We start from the raw sequence: 23,072 nt of genomic DNA on the forward strand, positions 1-23,072 counted from the left end.
AGCTGGTCTGCGCGTGTAACCGATTGCGCGCCCTTCGTTGTTTTCCCTTTCTATTGAATACGCTATTGTCCGGTTGAAATATTATCGATTATTTAGACAATTGACAACCTGAGGATTAATTCTAAACATCGTTTGACATGTTTTGATGATCTTTACCGGTACTATTAGGATGTATTCTTCTGCATGTTTTGACCACCTTGGAGCCAGTGGATTACTGAACAAAACGCTCCAGAAACGCTGAGCTGCTGAGGATAGACCCTGAGGACAATGAGGGCTATGTGTTTATTGTCTCCATGGAGGACTATGCAAGTCATTCAAGCGTGTTAACTCTCGCAAGGCTGCCAGCCCTGACGGTATCCCAAGCCGCGCCCTCACAGCATGTGTAGACCAGCTAGCTGTTGTGTTTACAGACTTCTCTAACTCAGGCTGTTATCCCCACCTGCTTCAAGATGTCCACTATCATCCTGGTGCCCAAGAAAGGGAAAGTAACTGAACTGAATGAATACCGACCCGAAGCACTCACTTCCATCATCATGAAGTGCTTCAAGAGGCTAGTCAAAGACCACATCACCTCCTCCCTCCCTGACATACTCAACCATCTCCAATTCACCGACCGCCATGACAGATCGACAGACGAACCTCACGCACCTGGACAAAATGAATGCATATGTGAGGATGATGTTCATCCGCTATAGCTTGGCCTTCAATATCATAGTGCCCTCTAAGCTAATCAACGATTACAACCCTGGGACTGAACTCCTATGTAACTGGGTCATAGACTTCCTGACGGGCGGGCGGCCCTCAGGTGATGAAGGTAGGCAACATTACCTCCTCTACACTGATCCTCAACATGGGGGCCCCACAAGGGTGTGTCCTCAGTCCCCTCCTGTACTCCCTGTATACCCATGACAGCATGCCTCACACAGTTCCAACTCCATCATCAAGTTCGGTGACGTCACAACAGTAGTAGGCCTGATTACAAACAACGACAAAACGGCCTACAGAGGTAGGCACTCTGACGGTGCGGTGCCAGGTCAGCAACCTCTCCCTTAACATCAACAAAACAAAGGAGCTGAATGTGGAATTCAGGAGGAACCAGGTTGGACACATCCCTATGCTCATCAATGGGGCCGCCGCTGAAAAGGTCAAACCACCTGGACACCGTGGTGAAGAAGGCAAGGCAGCAACTTCAACCTAAGGAGGCCAAAAAAATGTGACCTGTCCCCGAGGGCCCTTACAGTGTTCTACAGCAGTAACCAAATCATCATCAAGCTTTGATTAGTGCTAGGGCAAAACCCAAAATGTGCACCCGGGGGGCCCCAGGACCGAGTTTGGGAATCCCTGTTCTACAGGAGCACCATCGAGAGCATACTGTTGGGCTGCTTCGCGGCCTGGTACAGCAACTCCACCGCCAATGACCGCAAGGCTCTACAGAGGGTGGTACGCTCAGACGAACGCACCATTGGGTGCTCACTGCCTGACCTTCAGGACAACTACAGCACGCGGTGTCACAGGAAGGCCAAGAAGATCATCATGGACCTCTTTAATCACTCAGACATGTGCAGGATAGAAGTATCGTGGCAAAAACTGTCAGACTGGCCAATAGTTTATACCCCCAGATCATCAGGATGCTGAATAGCCACTTTGCAGCTACCCGCTCCTCCTGTCTCCCTCCTGCTCCCCAGACTTCATACCTGCCTACCCGCCTGATTTAAAAAAAGTTTCTGCCGTCCAGAGATGAGGGTTGGCTCCACACCACCAAATGACAACAGGAACTGTGACTTGCTTTCAGCTCTGGAGCTGGACATCTTTGAAAGTTGAAGATTCCAGGTGTCTGTGACGCCCGCCATTTGGTGCGACACAGACCCGGTGGAGAGCGTGGTTGAAACTGTCTGTACCACTGAGTTTTGATGCAGAGTCTTTACCAGATAAAGGTAGGATGTGTCAGTTATCCCATGAGAGCATTTGTCCTGAATGGGACAAATTAATTTTTATAGCCACGTGGTGCTATCGTGGTGATCATGTAACCTAATGAAACACATTTTTTCCAGTATTTGGGAGCACAGACTGTAGGCCTTTATATTAGGCATTTTGACTGTAGTATTAATGAATTCCCCTCTGTAGGTAAGCTTGTTATAGCCATTTGCGTTGCACAACCTCATCACACAGAGGCTATATCCATATCAGTAAATGAGACAAAACTAAATATTGATTAAGTCTTGCCTATAACCTGCCCTGAGCAAAATAGCCAAGGGATCCCAAATGGTCAAGACTATCTATAGCCTATTCTTATTGCCAGATATGTTTTCCCTATCAGCCACTGCATGTACTTCTTCAAATATTTTGTACAATTTGTTTGAGAGGCTACATTTAGAGGCCTGTGAGCTAGGGTCTCTTTTTAAAGGTTTGGAAAACAGTTGGCTTGTTTTGTAGGCTACCTCTCTTTGCTCAATGACAATTGCACAACGACCCCGCCCTCCTTGTTGTCTGATTGCGCCTGCTCAGTCCGCCCCTCGGTGCTTTCTCTTTCTCCTTCACTCTGCCCTATTGCGTGAGACACACACCGTTCTGAAACTCCGTGCATCGCCCTGCAAACAAGGTAGGGAATTCATAACACCAACGATATTTTAATCTCAGCTAGTGGAGTGATACTGAAATAATATTTTACTGATTTGATTGTTGTTTAGATGGCTCAAAGTGTGGAAGCGAGAGTACAGTGGGGTAGGCTACAGGATAGTAGGGCTTCAGGACAGGGCAGGCCTGAATGTCTGACAACTGCATAAGTCTCAGCACTTTTAGATATTCAGGCATTACAACATTGGGACAAAGTAGATATCACTAGGCTATGTAGGTTAATTATAGGCTATAAATAAACCGATTATATAGCCTATAATACATTTGACGCTAACTAGTGAGCATTGCGCACGGTATTTCACGTTTAGTGCCAATTGCAGTCTCAGAATTTCAGCAGAATATTAAATTGTAAATCAATTAAATTGTAGATTTTGTGAATTGTAATTTTTTCCCCAGAGTATCTGGTTCTAGCATGATAGATTTTTGCAAACATGAGCAATGCATTGAACAATGGAGACCTAGGCTAGCCATCTTTCTATTCCAAAGGGCAATATATACGAGCCCATAAATTACGCCCTATATAATCTAGTGTCACTGTTTTTATAAAATGTTTTGGAAATTTGAATTCCCATTATTAACAGCATGGTTTGTGCCCCTGGTACAAAGAGGGTTAGTTTTATCCTCGTGTTGGCACAATGCTCTTTACGCACGCTGGTTCTGATGTAACATGCAGCAATTCAATAATCCATGGCCAGAAGGTCGGCCCACAACAGAAATGAAAGTGAATACGATTTGGAATTTCAAGTCATTGTGAAAAAAAAGGTAATCACAGTAAGTGTGGTTGTACGATTGCACAATAGGTGTTTTCCTATTTATAAATCTCTGACAGCCTCTGTCGCTCTCCGAAGTTCTGAAATCCAATTGCACCTATGGACAGCAAATAATGATCCAAGCCTTGCTTCTTTTTCTGGTAGTGTCTGAAGCAGTAGGCCTAGTCCTTTTAATAAGCCTGAAGAGAGTAGGCCTATGCCCAGTGATAGTATGTTCAATGGTAAAAGAATGCTGTTCATCACAATCTAGGTTCCTTGGCTACCTATAGTGTTGAGCAGATTAATATTTAGCTTCATGTACACAGGCTGAATATCAACCGCTATAGGAAAATGGCTGTCCTGAAATGCCTGGCAGGAATTTACCTTTTTGGTCATTTAGTAGATGCTCTTATCCAGAGCATCTTACAGGTGCATTTAGCTTTAAGTAATCTTGCTCAAGGGCATATCAGATTTTTCAGCTAGTTGGCTCGGGGATTCTAACCAGTGACCTTTCTGCTAGGCTACCTGTTGAGTAGGCCATGTGGTAGCCACAGCTAACCCATGCACCACTGAATATTCAGGCTATAAATTCACTAGGTGTAGCCTAATTTGACTGCCTTTGACCTTATCTCACACGCACACACACACGAGTAGTTCGCCTAATTTCAGTTTGTGACAAAACAAGTGTAGAAAATCATTGTACGATCTTAACCGCTGTGAAATTAATTTTCAATAACCAACAGATCTACCACTTCATATACTTGCTTTGAATGAGAATTATAGATCTATAACTCACGTTTCTATGTGAATTTGGTCAGGTCGCCCAAAAAAGTACATACTGCAGGTAGCCCGTAACAGAGGGAGACAACATGGCGATAAGGAATAACAAAAATATATTTATTAACTTCTTGACGCACCCATCCCTTTAGCGGGATCATTTTCATCAACACCTGCTGAATTGCAGCGCGCCAAATTCAAATGAAATTACTACAAATATTTAATTTTCATGAAATCACAAGTGCAATATAGCAAAATACAGCTTAGCTTTTTGTTAATCCACCTGGCGTGTCAGATTTCAATACAGCCTTTCGGCGAAAGCATAACAAGCATTTATGTAAACATCTCTCTCAGTAGACAAAATATTAAACAATAGCAGCCAAGTAGATTGGTCACGAAAGTCAGAAATGTATAAATTAATAATAAATTAAATCACTTACCTTTGATGATCTTCAGATGTTTGCACTCACGAGACTCCCAGTTACATAATAAATGTTCCTTTTGTTCCATAAAGATTATTTTATATCCAAAATACCTCCATTTGTTTGGCGCGTTATGTTCAGAAATCCACAGGCTCGAGCGGTCACGACATCGCAGATGAAAATTCCAAATAGTATCCGTAATGTCCACAGAAACATGTCAAAGGTTTTTTGTAATCAATCCTTAGGTTGTTTTTAAAATATATAATCGATAATATATCAACCGGGACTGTCGCTTTTTCAATAGGAGAGGGAGAGACAATGGCTGCCCCACTCTGTTGCGCAAGCAAAACTCAGTGAACACCCAGCTATCCACTGATGCAATGTTATCTTTCTCGCTCATTTTTCAAAATAAAAGCCTGAAACTATATCTAAAAGACTGTTGACACCTTGAGGAAGACATTAATCTGGTTGATATCCCTTTAAATGGAGGCAAGGCATCCAATGGAACAGAGAGCTTTCAGGAAAAACAGCACTTCCTGGTTTGATTTTCCTCAGGTTTTCACCTGCAATATCAGTTCTGTTATACTCACAGACAATATTTTTGACAGTTTTGGAAACTTTAGTGTTTTCTATCCTAATCTGACAATTATCCTAGTTTCTGGGCCTGAGAAAATAGGCAGTTTCAAATGGGTATGTTTTTTTAGACAAAAATAAACTAAAATCCTGCCCCCTACACTCAAGAAGTTAACTGAAGTAACTTATATAGAATAAACAATGGTGTGTAGTGAGTAATGTAAGTGATTGGTTGCGTGCATAGATGTGATAATGAGGGGCGTTGAAAGGTGCCCAAACAAAACAGCCACAACCAAAATCCAACAGTGTGTCTGCATGGAGAGAGTCTCCTCAATGAATGGGGAAAAGGTGCATTTATCTCAGCACAAACCCGGGCCCAGGTGTGTCCTATTTCGCTGACAACCCTCCCAGCTCCGCCCACCGACATCCTAATAAGGAAAACAAGAGCAAAGAGAAAGAATACAGCAGACAGAGTGGGAGGGTCATCACACTAGTCTGTCTTCATCACCAAAACAATGTCTCTGGGCTGGCATGATAATAACTTTTGCAGCTGACTGATATCCCCAACAGTGGTGCTTCTTTTGTTTGAATAGCATAAATACCCAGGAATACAATGGTGAATACTGGCTGTCTGGTATCTACATTTTGACATTTGTTTGGGGGACAGGCTAGTGAAGGGGTCAGAGGAGGTGAGTGAGTGAGAGAGAGAGTGGGGGGGGGGGCTTCAAGAGAGAGGAAAGTAGGGGTCAATGTTGGTGATAGGAAGGAGTGTGTGTCTATGGTGGTGTGGGTTGAGTAGGAGTGACGAGGTGTGTGTGAGGTTAGGGTAGCAGGAGGTAGAGGGGTAAAGCACCCATTTTCAAAATGGCATGGTCATATGAGGCATGGTGTCAAGTCCACCTGGGTTATTTATAGAACAGTGGTCAGGAGGAAGGGGGAAGGAGAGGGTGAGGAAGCTGGGAATAAGGGACTGAGTAAGGAGGAATGGAAGTGAGAAGGGGGGGTGTAACTGACAAAGACAGACTCCAAACTGTGCTTGTTCTGAGTCCCTGAGCATAGACATCAGCACTGAGACAGACATAGAGGACAGGATTGCTCTCATCTAATCACTCACATTATGGAGTGAGGTGTGTTTGTGTGTGTGTGTACGTGTGTGTGGTAGTGGGTGAGTGAGTCTAAATTCCCAGTGACACCAGGGTAACCATCACCACGGAAACATACCATCCACCTCACCACTGTGTCCCCAAATCACCAGATGTTCTCGGTACCACAGTAAGGTGTGTGTATGTTACCAGATCATCAGATGTTGTCATAGGTGGTGTGTGTTTGTCGTCTATACAGCCATGGGCCCTTTGGGTGATAAACATATCAGCAGTTCTCTACGGGCCATAGAGCACTGCTTTATCAGTGCTGAGGACACACCCTCTGGTTCAGTATTATAGGGTGTCCACCCACTCTGCCCAGTGCTTTGGTGATGTCATTTCACTTCCTTATTTTATAAAATATATTTTACCAAGACAAATATGATTTTTCATTTTCTGAATCATTCAATGGGGTCTTTCTCTAACATATAATTTAAAGCTGCAATATGTAACTTTTTGGGCGACACGGCCAAATACACACAGAAATGTTAGTTATAGATCTGTGAGTTTCATTGAAAGCAAGTTTAAGAAGCTGTATATATGTTCTAGGTGTGCTATTTCTATACTTCCTTTGCTTAAGTTTTGTTTTTGCATCTTTTACTTTTGGTTTTGTACACCAGCTTCAAACAGCTGAAAATACAATATTTATGGTTATGTAAAATATATTTCACAGCGGTTTAGATGGTACAATGATTCTCTACACTATACTTGCTTGTTTTGTCACAAACTGAAAAAACTATTAACATAGGGAACATTTAACATTATATCCAAAAAGTTGGATTTCGTAACCTAATACATTCATTAATAAGCACTGAGCTCTGTTGACTTTCTCGCTGAAACTTTCGAGGATTTTACATTTTGTGGAGGTTGTCTTCCAAGTTGTTTCTGCTCCGTTTTCACAGAAACATTTGTTTTTGTGAGAAGTCTTCCAAAATGATCAGGAACTTCCTATTAATATGAACAGTGTATACTAAAATATGAAAATACAACAAATCAATATCTATCTTACATCTGTATTGTTTTCTGTCCTCCGGATTTGAGAAGAAAGATGAGGAGTTCATTGGTAAGCTGGTCAGGTGCCTTAATTCTTGCACAGCATCCAGTCTAAATGCTATTTTCCTCATTTTTGGTCACTTTTTTTCTCTGGCCTCCATTGATTGAGTCTCGCTAATCTTTACCACCCTACAAGGGTAAAAACACCAACACATTTGTTACAAATTATGATAGAGACATGAGGTTTGGACCACTGGTTTTCTTAGAGGATTATCTACACAATTAACATATTATTTTACCCATTGGTCAAAATGTTTTTTTGATTGGACACCCTAAGTATTAGCCTAATGGTTACAGGCCTTGCCCTGGAGATGTGCACATGGGGAACTGATCATTTTAAAATATTTATTTATTTCACCTTTATTTAACCAGGTAGGCTAGTTGAGAACAAGTTCTCATTTACAACTGCGACCTGGCCAAGATAAAGCAAAGCAGTGCGACACAAACAACAACACAGAGTTACACATGGAATAAACAAAACATACAGTCAATAACACAATAGGAAAAAAAGTATATATACAGTGTGTGCAACAGAGGTAAGATAAGGTAAGGCAATACATAGGCCATAGTGGTGGAATACTTACAATTTAGCAATTAAACACTGGAGTGATAGAGACTGGAGTGATACATGTGCAGAAGCTGAATGTGCAAGTAGATATACTGGGGTGCAAAGGAGCAAACAAATAAAAATAAATAACAGTATGAGGATGAGGTCGTTGGATGGGCTATTTACAGATGGGCTATATACAGGTGCAGTGATCTGTGAGCTGCTCTGACAGCTGGTACTTAAAGTTAGTGAGGGAGATATGAGACTCCAGCTTCAGTGATCATTGCAATTCGTTCCAGTCATTGGCAGCAGAGAACTGGAAGGAAAGGCGGCCAAAGGAGGAATTTGCTTTGGGGGTAACCAGTGAAATATACCTGCTGGAGCCCGTGCTATGGGTGGGTGCTGCTATGGTGACCAGTGAGCTGAGATAAGGTGGGGCTATTTTGTAAATGACATCGCCGAAGTTAAGGATCGGTAGGATAGTCAGTTTTACGAGGGTATGTTTGGCAGCATGAGTGAAGGATGCTTTGTTGCGAAATAGGAAGCAGATTCTAGATTTAATTTTGGATTGGAGATGCTTAATGTGAGTCTGGAAGGAGAGTTTACAGTCTAACCAGACACCTAGGTATTTGTAGTTGTCCACATATTCTAAGTCAGAACCGTCCAGAGTAGTGATGCTGAACGCAGGCAGGTACTGGTCGCGATCGGTTGAAGAGTATGCATTTAGTTTTACTTGCATTTAAGAGCAGTTGGAGGCCATGGAAGGAGAGTTGTATGGCATTGAAGCTTGTCTGGAGGTTAGTTAACACAGTGTCCAAAGAAGGGCCAGAAGTATACAGAATGGTATCGTCTGCGTAGAGGTGGATCAGAGAATCATCAGCAGCAAGAGAGACATCATTGATGTATACATAATATATATAATGTGTTCTGTCAAATGTGAAGAGCTCAGAGGAAAGTGACAGTGATCGTTTGAGTCACTCACAGTGGTGCATTGACTGATGATAACCATGCCAGTATAAGGCATGCAACTAAGAGACCGCTTCAGCTATCCTTTACAAATCCACTACCAACAAAAGGCAGCACCTACAACTCATTATGAAAAACACAAAGATTTCCTGTCCAGTTCAGCCAAAGCAGACCAACCTCACAGTACACCCACCACTAGCATTGTTTCGAAAACAGTGAGAGATTGCATGCCTAAGTCTTCTGTCCTTCCTTGTGCTCTCCCCCACATCTGAAGAGTCATGTCAGACAAAGGAGGAGAGAAGGCGAGACTGGTGAGGAAGGAGGAGGCGAGTCCAGCATCACAGGCCATTCAGAACAAAGGAGTTCCCTGTGCACCATGTTGCCACAAGGGTGAGTGAGAGCGGTGTGGAGAGCAGGAGGTGGGGAGACAAAGATGTCATCAGGGTCCCCTGGACTGTCTCAATAGATTGATCAATCTATCTGGGGTGGCAGGGTAGCCTAGTGGTTAGAGCGTTGGACTAGTAACTGGAAGGTTGCAAGTTCAAACCCCCTAGCTGACAAGGTACAAATCTGTCGTTCTGCCCCTGAACAGGCAGTTAACCCATTGTTCCTAGGCCGTCATTGAAAATAAGAATTTGTTCTTAACTGACTTGCCTAGTAAAATAAAAAATTCAGATGTTACGGATGTTTAGCACATATTAAACACAAGTGTCAGAGAGTACTTAAAGAGATACTTTGGGATTTTGGAAATGAGGCCCTTAATCTACATCCCCAGAGTCAGATTAACTTTTGGATACCATATTTATGTCTCTGTGTGCGGTTTGAAGGAAGTTGCTAACTATTGCTACCGCAATTGATAACTAGCTTTAGCACAATGACTAGAAGTCTATGCTACCCTACCAAGCAAAAAGACAGTAACTGCTCATTTGGTCGAAAATGAGTTAATGTAATTTTTGCTACATTAAATACATGCTTAATCATGTTGACAAGTATCCTGCCTCTATTGTAGTATTGTGTTTTGGAGAACATGGGGGTCATGTTAGTAGTAACTGCATAAAGTTACTGTTAAACCAAGGTAAAAAAAGAAGTTTTTCTCAGTTCCACACTATGAGCAGTTTTTGCTTGGTAGGGCAGATTGGGTATCTATTAGCAGGCTCGTGAAACTACCTCTAACTTCCTTCATAATGGACACAGAGACATAAAAATGGTATCCACAATTTCATCTGACTGGGGAAGTAGATAAAGGGCCTCATTGTCAATATCCCGAAGTATCACTTTAAGAAACACTGGGCTTTTTCCCAACAGTCCTGGTCTCTATTCTTGCCCTGTCCTTGTCTCCATTCCTTCACAACTATGGATGTGTGAGGACTTGATAGGTAACATGATACGTTACAAGCAACTCATCTGAAAGGGCATATATTCAAGTGGTCATTGAGGAAAAGAAACCACCGAGTAGAAAGAGACACACTGCCACAGCAAAGTCACCACACACACACACACACACACACACACACACACACACACCACACCACACCGGTCCTATATGAAAGCAGAGACACAGGGGACCCTGGTGACATTATAAAAGCTAGCATAGTGCAGTTGTGTGCAGTGGGGATAGTTGTTGAACCGACCAAACTCTGACTTAGGTTTACTGTCATTCAATAGCGCATAGTGGCATACTAGCGCGGGTGCTGTGACGTATATTGTGATTGCTATATGGCTACATCTTCTTTCACATCTTCTTACGCTAACAGCTTCAACGCAGGCAGCTAACTACTAACAGCGCTGACTTAGGCAATGAAGTGGCAGGCTTTTAAAGGCACAGTTCACCCCAAAATCAAACAGACTTTGATTTAGGGTAAACTATTCCTTTAATCTTAAGGTGGCTCAGATCAGGCTGTGCCATGTAGTTTCCTATTTATAGAGATGTTTACCTGGTATACCAGGGGTCAAAAGACAAGCAGTCCCTCCCTCGTAAGAGTCAATCCCATTAAGTTAAACCGTGCTAGCTAGCGGTTTGCTAATAGACTGATGCCATGAATAAATGGAGTTAAACCAATTGGCTGGCCTAGAGTGGGGATGTAGGGGGGAGTGAAAAGCAATATATCACAGGCCCAGTAGACCACATCAGGGCTACTGTAGCTGGCCCGGCCGTCAGTACTTGACAGTACATTGATTTTACAAAGCACACCTTTATAAAAGAGAATAAGATTCCCAAATTTAGCTCAGTGACAAGGCTCCAACACAACTTTGGAAACTACTTTAGTATGAATTAATGAATTTGCCATTCATACTGAATAGCCTAGTATACTAATGTGAATATTATTTAGGACACAGTCAAGGATTGTGTGAGCACCTTACCAAGAGGAAGGCATTAGTGGGCCTGTAGATCCACTAGTTAGTAGACACTGTGTGGTGTATGTTGAAACCTTTCTAGAGCAGCGTGTGGTGTGTGTTACTGTGAACGCATAGATAGATAGATGCTGTGTGGACACTGTGTCTAGTGCTAGATGCTGTGTGGACACTGTGTCTAGTGCTAGATGCTGTGTGGACACTGTGTAGGCCTAGATGCTGTGTGGACACTGTGTGTAGGCCTAGATGCTGTGTGGACACTGTGTGTAGGCCTAGATGCTGTGTGGACACTGTGTGTAGGCCTAGATGCTGTGTGGACACTGTGTGTAGGCCTAGATGCTGTGTGGACACTGTGTGTAGGCCTAGATACTGTGTGTAGGCCTAGATGCTGTCACGTTCTGACCTTAGTTCTTTTGTTATGTCTTTGTTTTAGTATGGTCAGGGCGTGAGTTGGGTGGGTTGTCTATGTTCGTTTTTCTATGATTTGGTATTTCTGTGTTCGGCCTGGTATGGTTCTCAATCAGAGGCAGCTGTCAATTGTTGTCCCTGATTGAGAACCATATTTAAGGAGCCTGTTTTCTATTGTGTTTCGTGGGTGATTGTTTTCTGTTGTGTGTCTGCACCAGCCAGAACTGTTTTCGATCGTTTCTCTTTGTTATTTAGATTTTTCCATATTCATTTAATAAATATGGACACATACCATGCTGCACCTTGGTCCTCACCTTCTTCCACCGATGATGACCGTTACAGATGCTGTGTGGACACTGTGTGTTGGCTTAGATGCTACTTTTTGACATGCCGGGAGGTAATTCTGACCTATCGAAAGATCTGTTACATTTATCTATGCGCCATCTACATATAGTCACTCAAGGCATTATTCCACGGGGACTCAGGTGGCAAAAATAACCATCATTGGGACAGCGCACAGATTTCTGTGAGTGCTGGTGTGCCACCCTGAACAAATGCTCTATTGATTTAATTACATTAATTGTTGACCAGTTGAAAAGGGATTTTATTGAACTGGATAACACAATTAAAGACAAACGCACAGCTCTACAAATAGCTGTTAATGATGGCATATTCAATGAACTGATGAAAACTAACCAAGCGCTCCAGGACAAGTTGTCTACAGAAATAAAGGAACTTAAAATCAAGAAATTCAACCAAGACAAAAAAGACAAGGCCGAGGATAGTCTACCTCTGGAAAAACCCTGACAAGGGAGGTCCTGCTCCCCTTCTCCATGGCAGACGCAGGAGGGATGCCGCTTCCTTCTATCCACCCCCGTCTGATCAACACTGTACAACCAGCGCCTCATCGGCTTCCAGTGGTAGGTTTTTATTAAACGAGAGACTGGACGGACGGAAGGGCGGAGGAGGCCGCAGGCACGCGCATCGACGAGATGGAGGGACAGAAGGGCGGAGGAGGCCGCAGCCACGCGCATCGACGAGATGCCGCACCCGACGGCGTAAGAAGAAACGACTATCAGAGGCAGATTGGGACCGTTCACACGGTCCCAGAACCCACAGGACTGAGTGTCTTGAATTTATCAAGCTAGATGCTGTTAAACCAACCAAGCTAGATGCTGTGTGGACACTGTGTATAGGCCTAGATGCTGTGTGGACACTGTGTATAGGCCTAGATGCTGTGTGGACACTGTGTATAGGCCTAGATGCTGTGTGGACACTGTGTATAGGCCTAGATGCTGTGTGTGTTTCAGTTCAAAGCCACTTTACTAGCACAAAGCTGTGTTCTGTGTGAAGTTCTAGGTAAGTGCTGTGTTGGACCTGTTCTGCGTAGAAGTGTGATGTGTGCTGGCTTGGACGCTCCGTTTGATCAGCTTTTTGCCTCCTGTGCGTTAAAGAAGTGATGTTCTAGTATCAGAGATGCACCCTAACATGTCCATCTCTCTCCACAGTCGCCATGGCGGTTCCTCCTGCATACTCGGACCTAGGAAAAGCCGCCAAAGACATCTTCGGCAAGGGCTATGGTGAGTCATCAAATCACCCCCTCCACCACCACACACAAGGAGAAAGGGAGGAGACACCTGCATATTTAATGTCTGTACGCTCTTAGGATAACTCCAACATCCGTCTCTCTCCCTCTGAATCCATAAACCTCAGCTGGTCATCCAGGACTGTGACCTCTAGCCTTTGATTTACAACCATCAGGGGATGGGGGCTGGGACTCCGTCATGAGTCACAGTGCCTCGTCATCTTTCATTCTGAATATCAGATCAACTTTTCTGCAAATGTTCTTGTTTCACAACTGTGACGCTTGAAAGCTTGGATGACCCTCATTGAAAACAGTCATGTAATTAGGTATACAATAACAGTCATGTAATTAGGTATACAATAACAGTCATGTAATTAGGTATACAATAACAGTCATGTAATTAGGTATACAATAACAGTCATGTAATTAGGTAAACAATAACGAAGGTCCAAATGTGGTTTGCTCCTCTATTTTGAATATATACAGTATATGATATGTGCCATTTAGCAGATGCTTTTTATCCAGTGACTAATCCTGGTGTTTTAAGTGCCTTGCTCTACCAACTGAGCCATACAGGACCATGAATAGAGACATCATTTTTCTCTTCCCCCTCTTTCTCTCTAGGCTTTGGAATCGTGAAACTGGACCTAAAGACAAAGGCCCAGAGTGGAGTTGTAAGTACAACCTCTCTCTCTCATATTTTAGGAGGGTAATTATTACATTTGGGCTTCACTCGATCCGAGTGACCCATTCATTTGTGTGTTTGCGTGTAGTCTGGCAATATAAGCCTCATGTCTAGGCCCTAGCGCCTCAGGGCTGAGCAGGACAGTCAAAATGGCTGACTCACTGTCTGTCTGCTGGTGGTGTTTGTCTGTCTGTCTGTCTGGCAGACTGTTTAACTCAGCTTGGTACATCACTGTCTATCTGACTAGAATCTCCTTATACGTTAGAACAAAATGGATCCCGCTCATAGCATTGCTGTTCCCTGAAACTGTCATTGTCCTCTCTTAAAAGTGTTAGGGGTAGCATTGCTCTGTGCAGGATTATTTAGGTTGGTGTGTCATTATCTTCATCTAATTTTCACCTGTACACATGTTGGATATGTATATTTCCAGTTTGGATAACTAATCTAACTCTCCCTCTGACTAAATTCAATCACCAAGAAGGCTTCATGAAATACACTTTACTTGGACTTCTCCGAAAACCCAACCTTAACTTGTAAAATGAGATTGTACAGCTCTGAGTCACAGTTCAAACACATTGGTGCAGAGTTGGTGTCTCTGGTATACAATATGTAAATGGACTTCTGATCTTTCTGAAAGTGTGTTGGTGTCTCTGGTATACAATATGTAAATGGACTTCTGATGTTTCTGAAAGCGAGTTGGTGTCTCTGGTATACAATATGTAAATGGACATCTGATCTTTCTGAAAGCGTGTTGGTGTCTCTGGTATACAATATGTAAATGGACATCTGATCTTTCTGAAAGCGAGTTGGTGTCTCTGGTATACAATATGTAAATGGACATCTGATCTTTCTGAAAGCGAGTTGGTGTCTCTGGTATACAATATGTAAATGGACATCTGATCTTTCTGAAAGCGTGTTGGTGTCTCTGGTATATAATATGTAAATGGACATCTGATCTTTCTGAAAGCGAGTTGGTGTCTCTGGTATACAATATGTAAATGGACATCTGATCTTTCTGAAAGCGTGTTGGTGTCTCTGGTATACAATATGTAAATGGACATCTGATCTTTCTGAAAGCGTGTTGGTGTCTCTGGTATATAATATGTAAATGAACATCTGATCTTTCTGAAAGCGTGTTGGTGTCTCTGGTATATAATATGTAAATGGACATCTGATCTTTCTGAAAGCGTGGAAAAGCGATTGGGTGTGAATACCTCTGTTTCTGACTTAACTCTCTGCCTCTCTCTTTCTTTGCCTTTTTTCTGCTTCCTCTCTGGACTTCCATTGTCAGATGGTAAGGGTGTGGGTCTCTGTGTGGGTCTCTGTGTGGGTCTCTGTGTGTGTGTGTGTGTGTGTGTGTGTGTGGAGCAGGCATTTGCTCCCTGCAGGCTTTCTTGCAGCAGTGTCCCAGCTGATTGATACCATTCCCCCTACACTGCTAAAACTATAACATCATTAACTCCTCTCCATAGACACACCTTTAGAGTGGTTTAAGTGGCCAGATTCCTGCTCTATAAGTTACTAGTCGGCCAGTGACTAGATGACTGTCTTGACCAACCAACAGGGTCTCTTCCCTCAGCTCACAGCCTTCTCCTAGCATCCTTTCCCCACTCAACTCTCTATGGATTCCCCCAGTGTCTAACACAGTGGTCATCAACACTAGATTTGGTTCCAGCTCAGCACTAACACACCCGATTCAACTACTAAAGGTCTAGAGGATTAGTTGATTAGTTAAAGGAGGTGTGCTGGGTGGAACAAAAGCCTGGACATGGTCCAGGACTAATATTAGTGATCAGGGTATCTACCACTACTCAAAATAGTAACTACTGGCTACAACCAGTCAGGCAAACCTGAGAGGAATTGCTTGGCAGAGATGTGGAAGGGGTGCTCATCTATTTCTCTCTCGCTGTTTCTCTCTCATATACATCTTTCTCTCTTCAGTGAGGAGTGTGCTAAGCTCTCGTTAAGACTACTCGTCTGTATCAGTTCCCCTTCTCTTTTCTCTCCCTTGCTTCATTTTCTTCTGCTGTGCTCTTTCTTTTCTGCTATTAACCATCCCTCATTTCCCCTCTCCTTCTCTAACCCCCCTACCGCCTCTCTCTCCCGCCCCTCTCCTTCCTTCTCTCAGGAGTTTTCAACCTCAGGCTCCAGTAACACAGACACAGGGAAGGCAGCAGGTAACCTGGAGACCAAGTACAAGGTGAAGGAGCTGGGCCTGAGCTTCACCCAGAAATGGAACACAGACAACACCCTGGCCACAGAGGTCTCCATGGAGGACCAGGTGAGTTTGAAACCAGTTCAGCCTAACACCAGGTTACATGACACTTTACCATCCCGACACCACTTGATATTGACCTATTCAATAAAACGGGTAAATATACACAATGTCTGAGTCACTATTATTAACAATATTGTTTTGTGTCTTTTGTTTAACGATATGTGATATACCTCCTCTATCCTGTATGTCTGTAGCTGGCTAAGGGCTTGAAGCTGGGCCTGGACATGTCGTTTGTGCCCAACACTGGGTAAGCTGATCACTCACTGATCAATCTTTACCTCCCCGCCTAATCTTTAGTAGTGCACATGAACATGAATGATTTTGAAATAATCACAGCACCAGTATAGACATAATACGGCCCATAATGTCACATGGAGCCCGACACCCCCTCTACTTTTATCTGGCCCTTTCCTCTCTGTCTGCAGTAAGAAGAGTGCCAAGCTGAAGACTGGCTACAAGCGTGACTTCATCAACTTGGGCTGTGACCTGGACTTTGACATGGCCAGCCCCACGGTCCACGCTGCTGCTGTGCTGGGCTACGAGGGCTGGCTGGCCGGGTACCAGATGGCTTTCGACACATCCAAGTCTAAACTGGCCCAGAACAACTTTGCCTTGGGATACAAGGCTGGGGACTTCCAGCTCCACACCAACGTGTGAGTACCACAACTCCTAACCTTAACCTTTATTTCTACTCATAACCACTGACCCCAACAACTACCCTTAACCACTATCCCCACAACCCTGACTCTAACCTAACCACTATCCCCACTAACCCTGACTCTAACCTAACCACTATCTCCACTAACCCTGACTCTAACCTAACCACTATCTCCACTAACCCTGACTCTAACCTAACCACTATCCCCACTAACCCTGACTCTAACCTAACCACTATCCCCACTAACCCTGACTCTAACCTAACCACTATCCCCACTAACCCTGACTCTAACCTAACCACTATCCCCACTAACCCTGACTCTAACCTAACCACTATCCCCACTAACCCTGACTCTAACCTAACCACTATCCCCACTAACCCTGACTCTAACCTAACCACTATCCCCACTAACCCTGACTCTAACCTAACCACTATCCCCACTAACCCTGACTCTAACCTAACCACTATCCCCACTAACCCTGACTCTAACCTAACCACTATCCCCACTAACCCTGACTCTCACCTAACCACTATCCCCACTAACCCTGACTCTCACCTAACCACTATCCCCACTAACCCTGACTCTCACCTAACCACTATCCCCACTAACCCTGACTCTAACCTAACCACTATCCCCACTAACCCTGACTCTAACCTAACCACTGACCAGCAGAGGATGTTTTCTCCATGTGTTACATTTGCCAACTGACTAGTCATGATCCACCAGAAGTTGATTTAAAAGCTATGTAGCACCGTACTGAATAAGTCCATGGTGTTTTGTCCTCTCAGTAACGATGGTACAGAGTTCGGCGGCTCCATCTACCAGAAGGTGAACTGCCACCTGGAAACAGCCATCAACCTGGCCTGGACGGCCGGCAGCAACAACACACGCTTCGGCATTGGAGCCAAATACCAGCTGGACAAGGACGCTTCCCTGTCTGTGTGTACCACACATGCATAACCACACAGAACCACATACCTGTCCATAATGCCAGGACTAGAACCACACAACCAGCCAAATGCGTGCTTGTCTCACCTGTCTGTCTCCCCCTGCAGGCCAAAGTCAATAACGCCAGTCTAATTGGAGTCGGCTACACACAAGCCCTCAGGCCAGGTAACTCAAATCACCTTAACCTTTACCTGTATCTACCAGATGATCTACAAACCTTGACTATTAGTACCAGAGGAGTTGGGTAGAAGAAAGGAATAGGTTATGTCTACTATATAGACTGAACAAAAATATAAACGCAACATGTGAAGTGTTGGTCCTATGTTTTATGAGCTGAAATAAAAGATCCCAGAAATGTTCCATATGGACAAAGCTTATTTCTCTGGAATTTTGGCACAAATTAGTTTTCATCCATGTTAGTGAGCCAAGATAATCTGTCCACCTGACAGGTGTGGCATATCAATAATATCATTAAACAGCATGATCATTACACAGGTGCACCTTGTGCTGGGGAGAATAAAAGGCCACTCGAAAATGTGCAGTTTTGTCACACGACACAATGTCACAGATGTTTCAAGTTTTGAGGGAGAGTGCAATTGGCATGCTGACTGCAGGAATGTCCACCAGAGCTGTTGCCTGAATGTCATGTAAAATGTTTTTGAGTTTTCCCCAAGATGTACATGCTAAAATTGCCACTGTTTCAGCATGAAAATGCAAGGCCCCATGTCACATGGATCTGTACACAGTTCCTGGAAGCTGAAAATGTCCCAGTTCTTCCATGGCCTTCATACTCACTAGACATGTCACCCATTGAGCAGGCTTTGGATGCTCTGGATCGACATGTACGACAGCGTGTTCCAGTTCCCACCAATATCCAACAACTTCGCACAGCTATTGAAGTAGAGTGGGACAACATTCCACAGGCCAACTCTATGTGAAGGAGATGGGTCACACTGCATGTAGCAAATCATGGTCACACCAGATACTGACTGGTTTTCTGATCCACCTACCTAATCTATTTGAAGGCTATCTGGGATCCACAGATGCATATCTGTATTCCCAGTCATGTGAAATCCATAGATTAGGGTCTAATGAATTTGTTTCAATTGACTGATTTCCTTATATGAACTGTAACTTAGTAAAATCTTTTATATTTTTGTTCAGTGTATATGAAAGGAGCAGTACTTTGTGTGTTAAGACTGGTGTCTCTCTCTGTAGGAGTGAAGCTGACTCTCTCAGCTCTGATCGATGCGAAGAACTTCAACGCAGGCGGTCACAAGGTTGGCTTGGGCTTTGAGCTGGAGGCATAAGGATGGAGGGAAGAGAAGTGGATGAGAGAAAAGGAAAAGAGCCTCAATGACACCTGACACATCTCCACCTCTGTATGCCACACACACACCTCCCAAGTCTTTTGGCCATAACCCTGCAGCCCATGGCACCCTCTGAGACCTCCAGTACTGTTGAAGCCAGTTGTTTTTTTTGGTTCACCATCTCTCTATCATCACCTTAGCAATACCAGTACAAACCCTATTCACCAGATAGTGTACTACTTATGACTACTTCATATAGGGCTCTCGTCCAAAGTGGTGTAATATATGGTCACAAGTCAACCTTGTGTTCTACTTCCTCCCCAAAAGCAGACATTTCTCCTTTTCTTTGTGAGATGGGATCGTAAGCACCTTTTTAGTAGCGTTTTATTGTGTGGTATAATTTCACATTGCCTGAGATCATGTATTTAATTTACTTTTGACTTGAATGAGATAGACAAAGTCTGTCAATCAAAGCCAGTAGGGACTTGTTTTGAAGGAACAATTTATTTTTAAATTTCATGTTCCCCTGTCCCAGACTTATATATATATATATATACACCTTTCTGTGGGTGGATGATTACTTTCAGTGGCAAACGAGCATACTGGAATAAAATGGGTAGTTTAGAACTCTATTAAAAATGGGGGACTGGTTGATTTTTCTCTTTCCAAATTCTCTTCTTGTGGTTGAGTTTTGAGAAGATGGATGCATGAGTGGGTATTTTCAAAACCTGTCATGTTTATTTTTTTGTCTTTTCATCTTTTAATTCTATCTACCACATTATGTAATGTTGTGGCTGTGCTTGGAAGAGGGAAGGTTGTTGATAGGTGAAACCTCAAACTGACTTTAAGGAATAAAGAAGATTGTCAAACACTGAGTGTCCTGTATTCAAAATTAATACATATTTTGTTTAAAGTCATGTCACCATATGTTGAGCATTCTTATTGATCTGTGGTGGTTGAAGTTTAATTCAACCAGATACACGTACTTACACATAATAGACCACAGTTAAGTAAAATAACCCAACCAATTAATATACTGCAGTAAATGTTGCAATATCAATTATTAAATGTTAACAATTAAAAATAAGTATATACACACAGGATATTCTGCATCAGCCTTAGTAATGTACATAGAGATCCAGCATCAGAAAATATACAGTTTCAAACCAAAAAATCCCCCAAATCCCAGTTCTAACTGTTACAGTAGGCAGGGTCCTCCCCAGGACTTTTTAATAACGTTGTGCTGCCGGGGAGGCCTGGGGGGAGGCCCGGGGGGAGGCCCGGGGGGCAGTGATTTATTTTTTTAACACCTGTAACTGCCATTTCCTGCAATCTAGACCCCAAAATGGCCCTATATGATAACAAATAAAGTAGAAATATATGTTTTACATAGTGGCACAGCAAGTCCACAATGGGGCCTCTTAAATTATTTGGGGGGGGAACTGTGAGACTGGTACTGAATATAAACGCTACAGCTAAAACCTTGGTCAGAGAATATTTTGTGGCAAGCATAAAAACATTTTTGAAAGATTAGGAATCATCACCAGGGGCCAGACCAGACTTTAGAACCAGTACCACCAGGACTTTAGTAAAGAGGACAACCAGTGGGATTACTGGTTTTGATTGGACCAGGTTTAAATACAGCTATGCCAGTGGTCAACATTTTCCTCATTCAAACCTACAACCTTTAAAGCAGGATTGAAAATGACCCCAATACACCAGGGTATAGATTACAGCGGTGTTGCACATGTTAATATTTGCACGCCAATAAGCCTGGAAAATATAAATGTTGGCTCAATCCATTATTTTTGGAGCACCCCCAAGAGTCAATGTCAAATTGTGCGATGCAATCTGCTGCAGTAAGTCTTCTCCGCCACACAGCGGCAGCAGAGGACCACAACAGGGGGTCTGGAATGGGACGGCTCTTCTGTTTGACATCAGTTTGAGACAGAATCATCCCTTAACCTCAGGTCTAACTCCAATCCTTAACATGACATTTCTGACCCGGTATCAGTAACTAGGGGAAACCCTGCCTCCGAGGGAACCAGTAGAGTCAGGAAAGATCAGAGGAAAGGTCCTGTCCTTCACTCAGCCACGTCCACTCTCTCAGCAACTAGGAGACAAAGACAGCCAGTTGTATGTTATCACAACTGTGTGTGTGTGTGTGTGTGCGTGTGCGTGTACGTACCTGCATATCGCTTTCAGACTCCTGGATGGTCTCCTGTATCAGACTCTGTAGTCTACTCTCAAACGTCCTGCTCTCCTCGATCACCAACAGAGACTCATCCCTGAAACACACACACATGCAAGCAGTCTCACACACACTTCAAATACACACATTACTAACACACAAAACACCAACTCACTACAGAGAAGAGCACACCATCAAAAACACATCCGTCCGTCCGTCTGTCCGCCTGCCTGTCTGTCCACCTGAAGGAGGTGTGTGAGTGGGTGGGTGTACTCACAGCTGCTGTAGGCTGGGTCTGGGGGTCAGTAGAGGGGGAACAGAGGAGGAAGAGCGTCCCCCATCCACAGGACTCCCACTCACCGGGCTGCGCACCTTACTCTGAATAACAACCAAGGATACACACTGATCAGGAGTGTGTGTGTGTGTGTGTGTGTGTGTGTGTGTGTGTGTGTGTGTGTCCGTGTTTCTGTATGCATTTGTGTGTGCACTTACACAGGCTACTTTCAGCAGGTTCCATAGTTCCCTCTGCCGTCTCTCCTGTAGATTCATCAGGACCTGTTCACTCTCAGCCATTCTCTGTACCACTCCCTCTACACGGGGTAGCAGCTCCATTACACGCTGACGACACACCACCGTCTTACTGCAACACAAACACACACACTTGTCGTACTGCAGGGAGAGTGAAAACGCAAATATGTGTGTAGACTAGTGTGTGTGTGTGTGCATGGACACCTGAAGTGTGTGTAGACTAGTGTGTGTGTGTGTGCCTGGACACCTGAGGTGTGTGTAGACTAGTGTGTGTGTGTGTGTGCCTGGACACCTGAGGTGTGTGTAGACTAGTGTGTGTAGACTAGTGTGTGTGTGTGCATGGACACCTGAGGTGTGTGTAGACTAGTGTGTGTGTGTGTGCCTGGACACCTGAGGTGTGTGTAGACTAGTGTGTGTGTGTGTGCCTGGACACCTGAGGTGTGTGTAAACTAGTGTGTGTAGACTAGTGTGTGCATGGACACCTGAGGTGTGTGTAGACTAGTATGTGTGTGTGCATGGACACCTGAGGTGTGTGTAGACTAGTGTGTGTGTATGCATGGACACCTGAGGTGTGTGTAGAAGTCTTTGAGTTTCCTCTCGTAGAACTGGACTGCCTGGACCACCAGACGTACTACCTCTTGACTGTCCCCCCCACACCTCTGGTCTGGAGAGAGGGAGGGGAGGGAAGAGAGAGAGGAGATAGAAACAGAGACAGACGGGGGGAAGGAGAGGGGAGAGAGAGAGAGATAGAGAGGGGAGGGAAGAGAGAGAGGAGATAGAAACAGACACAGACGGGGGGTAGGAGAGAGAGAGAGAGAGAGATAGAGAGGGGAGGGAAGAGAGAGAGGAGATAGAAACAGACACAGACGGGGGGTAGGAGAGAGAGAGAGAGAGAGAGAGAGAGAGAGAGAGAGAGAGAGAGAGAGAGAGAGAGAGAGAGAGAGAGAGACAGACCGACGGGGGAGGGAGAGAGAGAGGAGATAGAAACAGAGACAGACGGGGGGAGGGAGAGGGGAGAGAGAGAGAGATAGAGAGGGGAGGGAAGAGAGAGAGGAGATAGAAACAGACACAGACGGGGGGTAGGAGAGAGAGAGAGAGAGAGAGAGAGAGAGAGAGACAGACGGGGGAGGGAGAGAGAGAGGAGATAGAAACAGAGACAGACGGGGGGGAAGGAGAGGGGAGAGAGAGAGAGAGAGAGAGAGAGAGAGAGAGAGAGAGAGAGAGAGAGAGAGAGAAGAGACAGACGGGGGAGGGGAGAGAGAGAG

General features: G+C 44.1%; 2 protein-coding genes across 5 annotated transcripts in view; one reads left to right on the top strand and one right to left on the bottom strand.

Annotated features, from left to right (window-relative positions):
- The first annotated feature begins 2,468 nt into the window (after window positions 1-2,468).
- LOC109896030 (voltage-dependent anion-selective channel protein 2-like) lies at window positions 2,469-19,959 on the top strand. Of its 4 annotated transcripts, XM_031829904.1 has the most exons (11): window positions 2,469-2,599; window positions 9,138-9,253; window positions 13,132-13,203; window positions 13,833-13,882; window positions 15,185-15,187; window positions 16,022-16,174; window positions 16,366-16,418; window positions 16,597-16,824; window positions 17,619-17,769; window positions 17,886-17,943; window positions 18,997-19,959. In XM_031829904.1, exons 2-11 carry the CDS (start codon window positions 9,142-9,144, stop codon window positions 19,086-19,088), a joined length of 972 nt encoding a protein of 323 aa, XP_031685764.1. In that variant the 5' UTR covers window positions 2,469-2,599; window positions 9,138-9,141; the 3' UTR covers window positions 19,089-19,959. The 4 variants fall into 4 exon arrangements, with proteins under 4 accessions (XP_031685764.1, XP_031685765.1, XP_031685762.1 ...); XM_031829905.1 differs by lacking the exon at window positions 15,185-15,187; XM_031829901.1 differs by lacking the exon at window positions 9,138-9,253 and having other exon boundaries at window positions 2,535-2,599.
- Window positions 19,956-23,072, bottom strand: part of ikbkb (inhibitor of nuclear factor kappa B kinase subunit beta) — a 22,058-nt gene continuing 18,941 nt past the window's right edge. Inside the window, exons 8-12 of the mRNA XM_031829421.1 lie at window positions 22,372-22,553; window positions 21,772-21,919; window positions 21,557-21,657; window positions 21,277-21,376; window positions 19,956-21,201 (exon numbers count right to left, since the gene is read on the bottom strand). Coding sequence (XP_031685281.1) covers window positions 21,142-21,201; window positions 21,277-21,376; window positions 21,557-21,657; window positions 21,772-21,919; window positions 22,372-22,553 — 591 coding nt within the window. The 3' untranslated portion in view covers window positions 19,956-21,141. The remainder of the gene's footprint in view (window positions 21,202-21,276; window positions 21,377-21,556; window positions 21,658-21,771; window positions 21,920-22,371; window positions 22,554-23,072) is intronic.

Source organism: Oncorhynchus kisutch, linkage group LG8 (assembly GCF_002021735.2).
Source record: "Oncorhynchus kisutch isolate 150728-3 linkage group LG8, Okis_V2, whole genome shotgun sequence".
Lineage (NCBI taxonomy): Eukaryota > Metazoa > Chordata > Actinopteri > Salmoniformes > Salmonidae > Oncorhynchus > Oncorhynchus kisutch.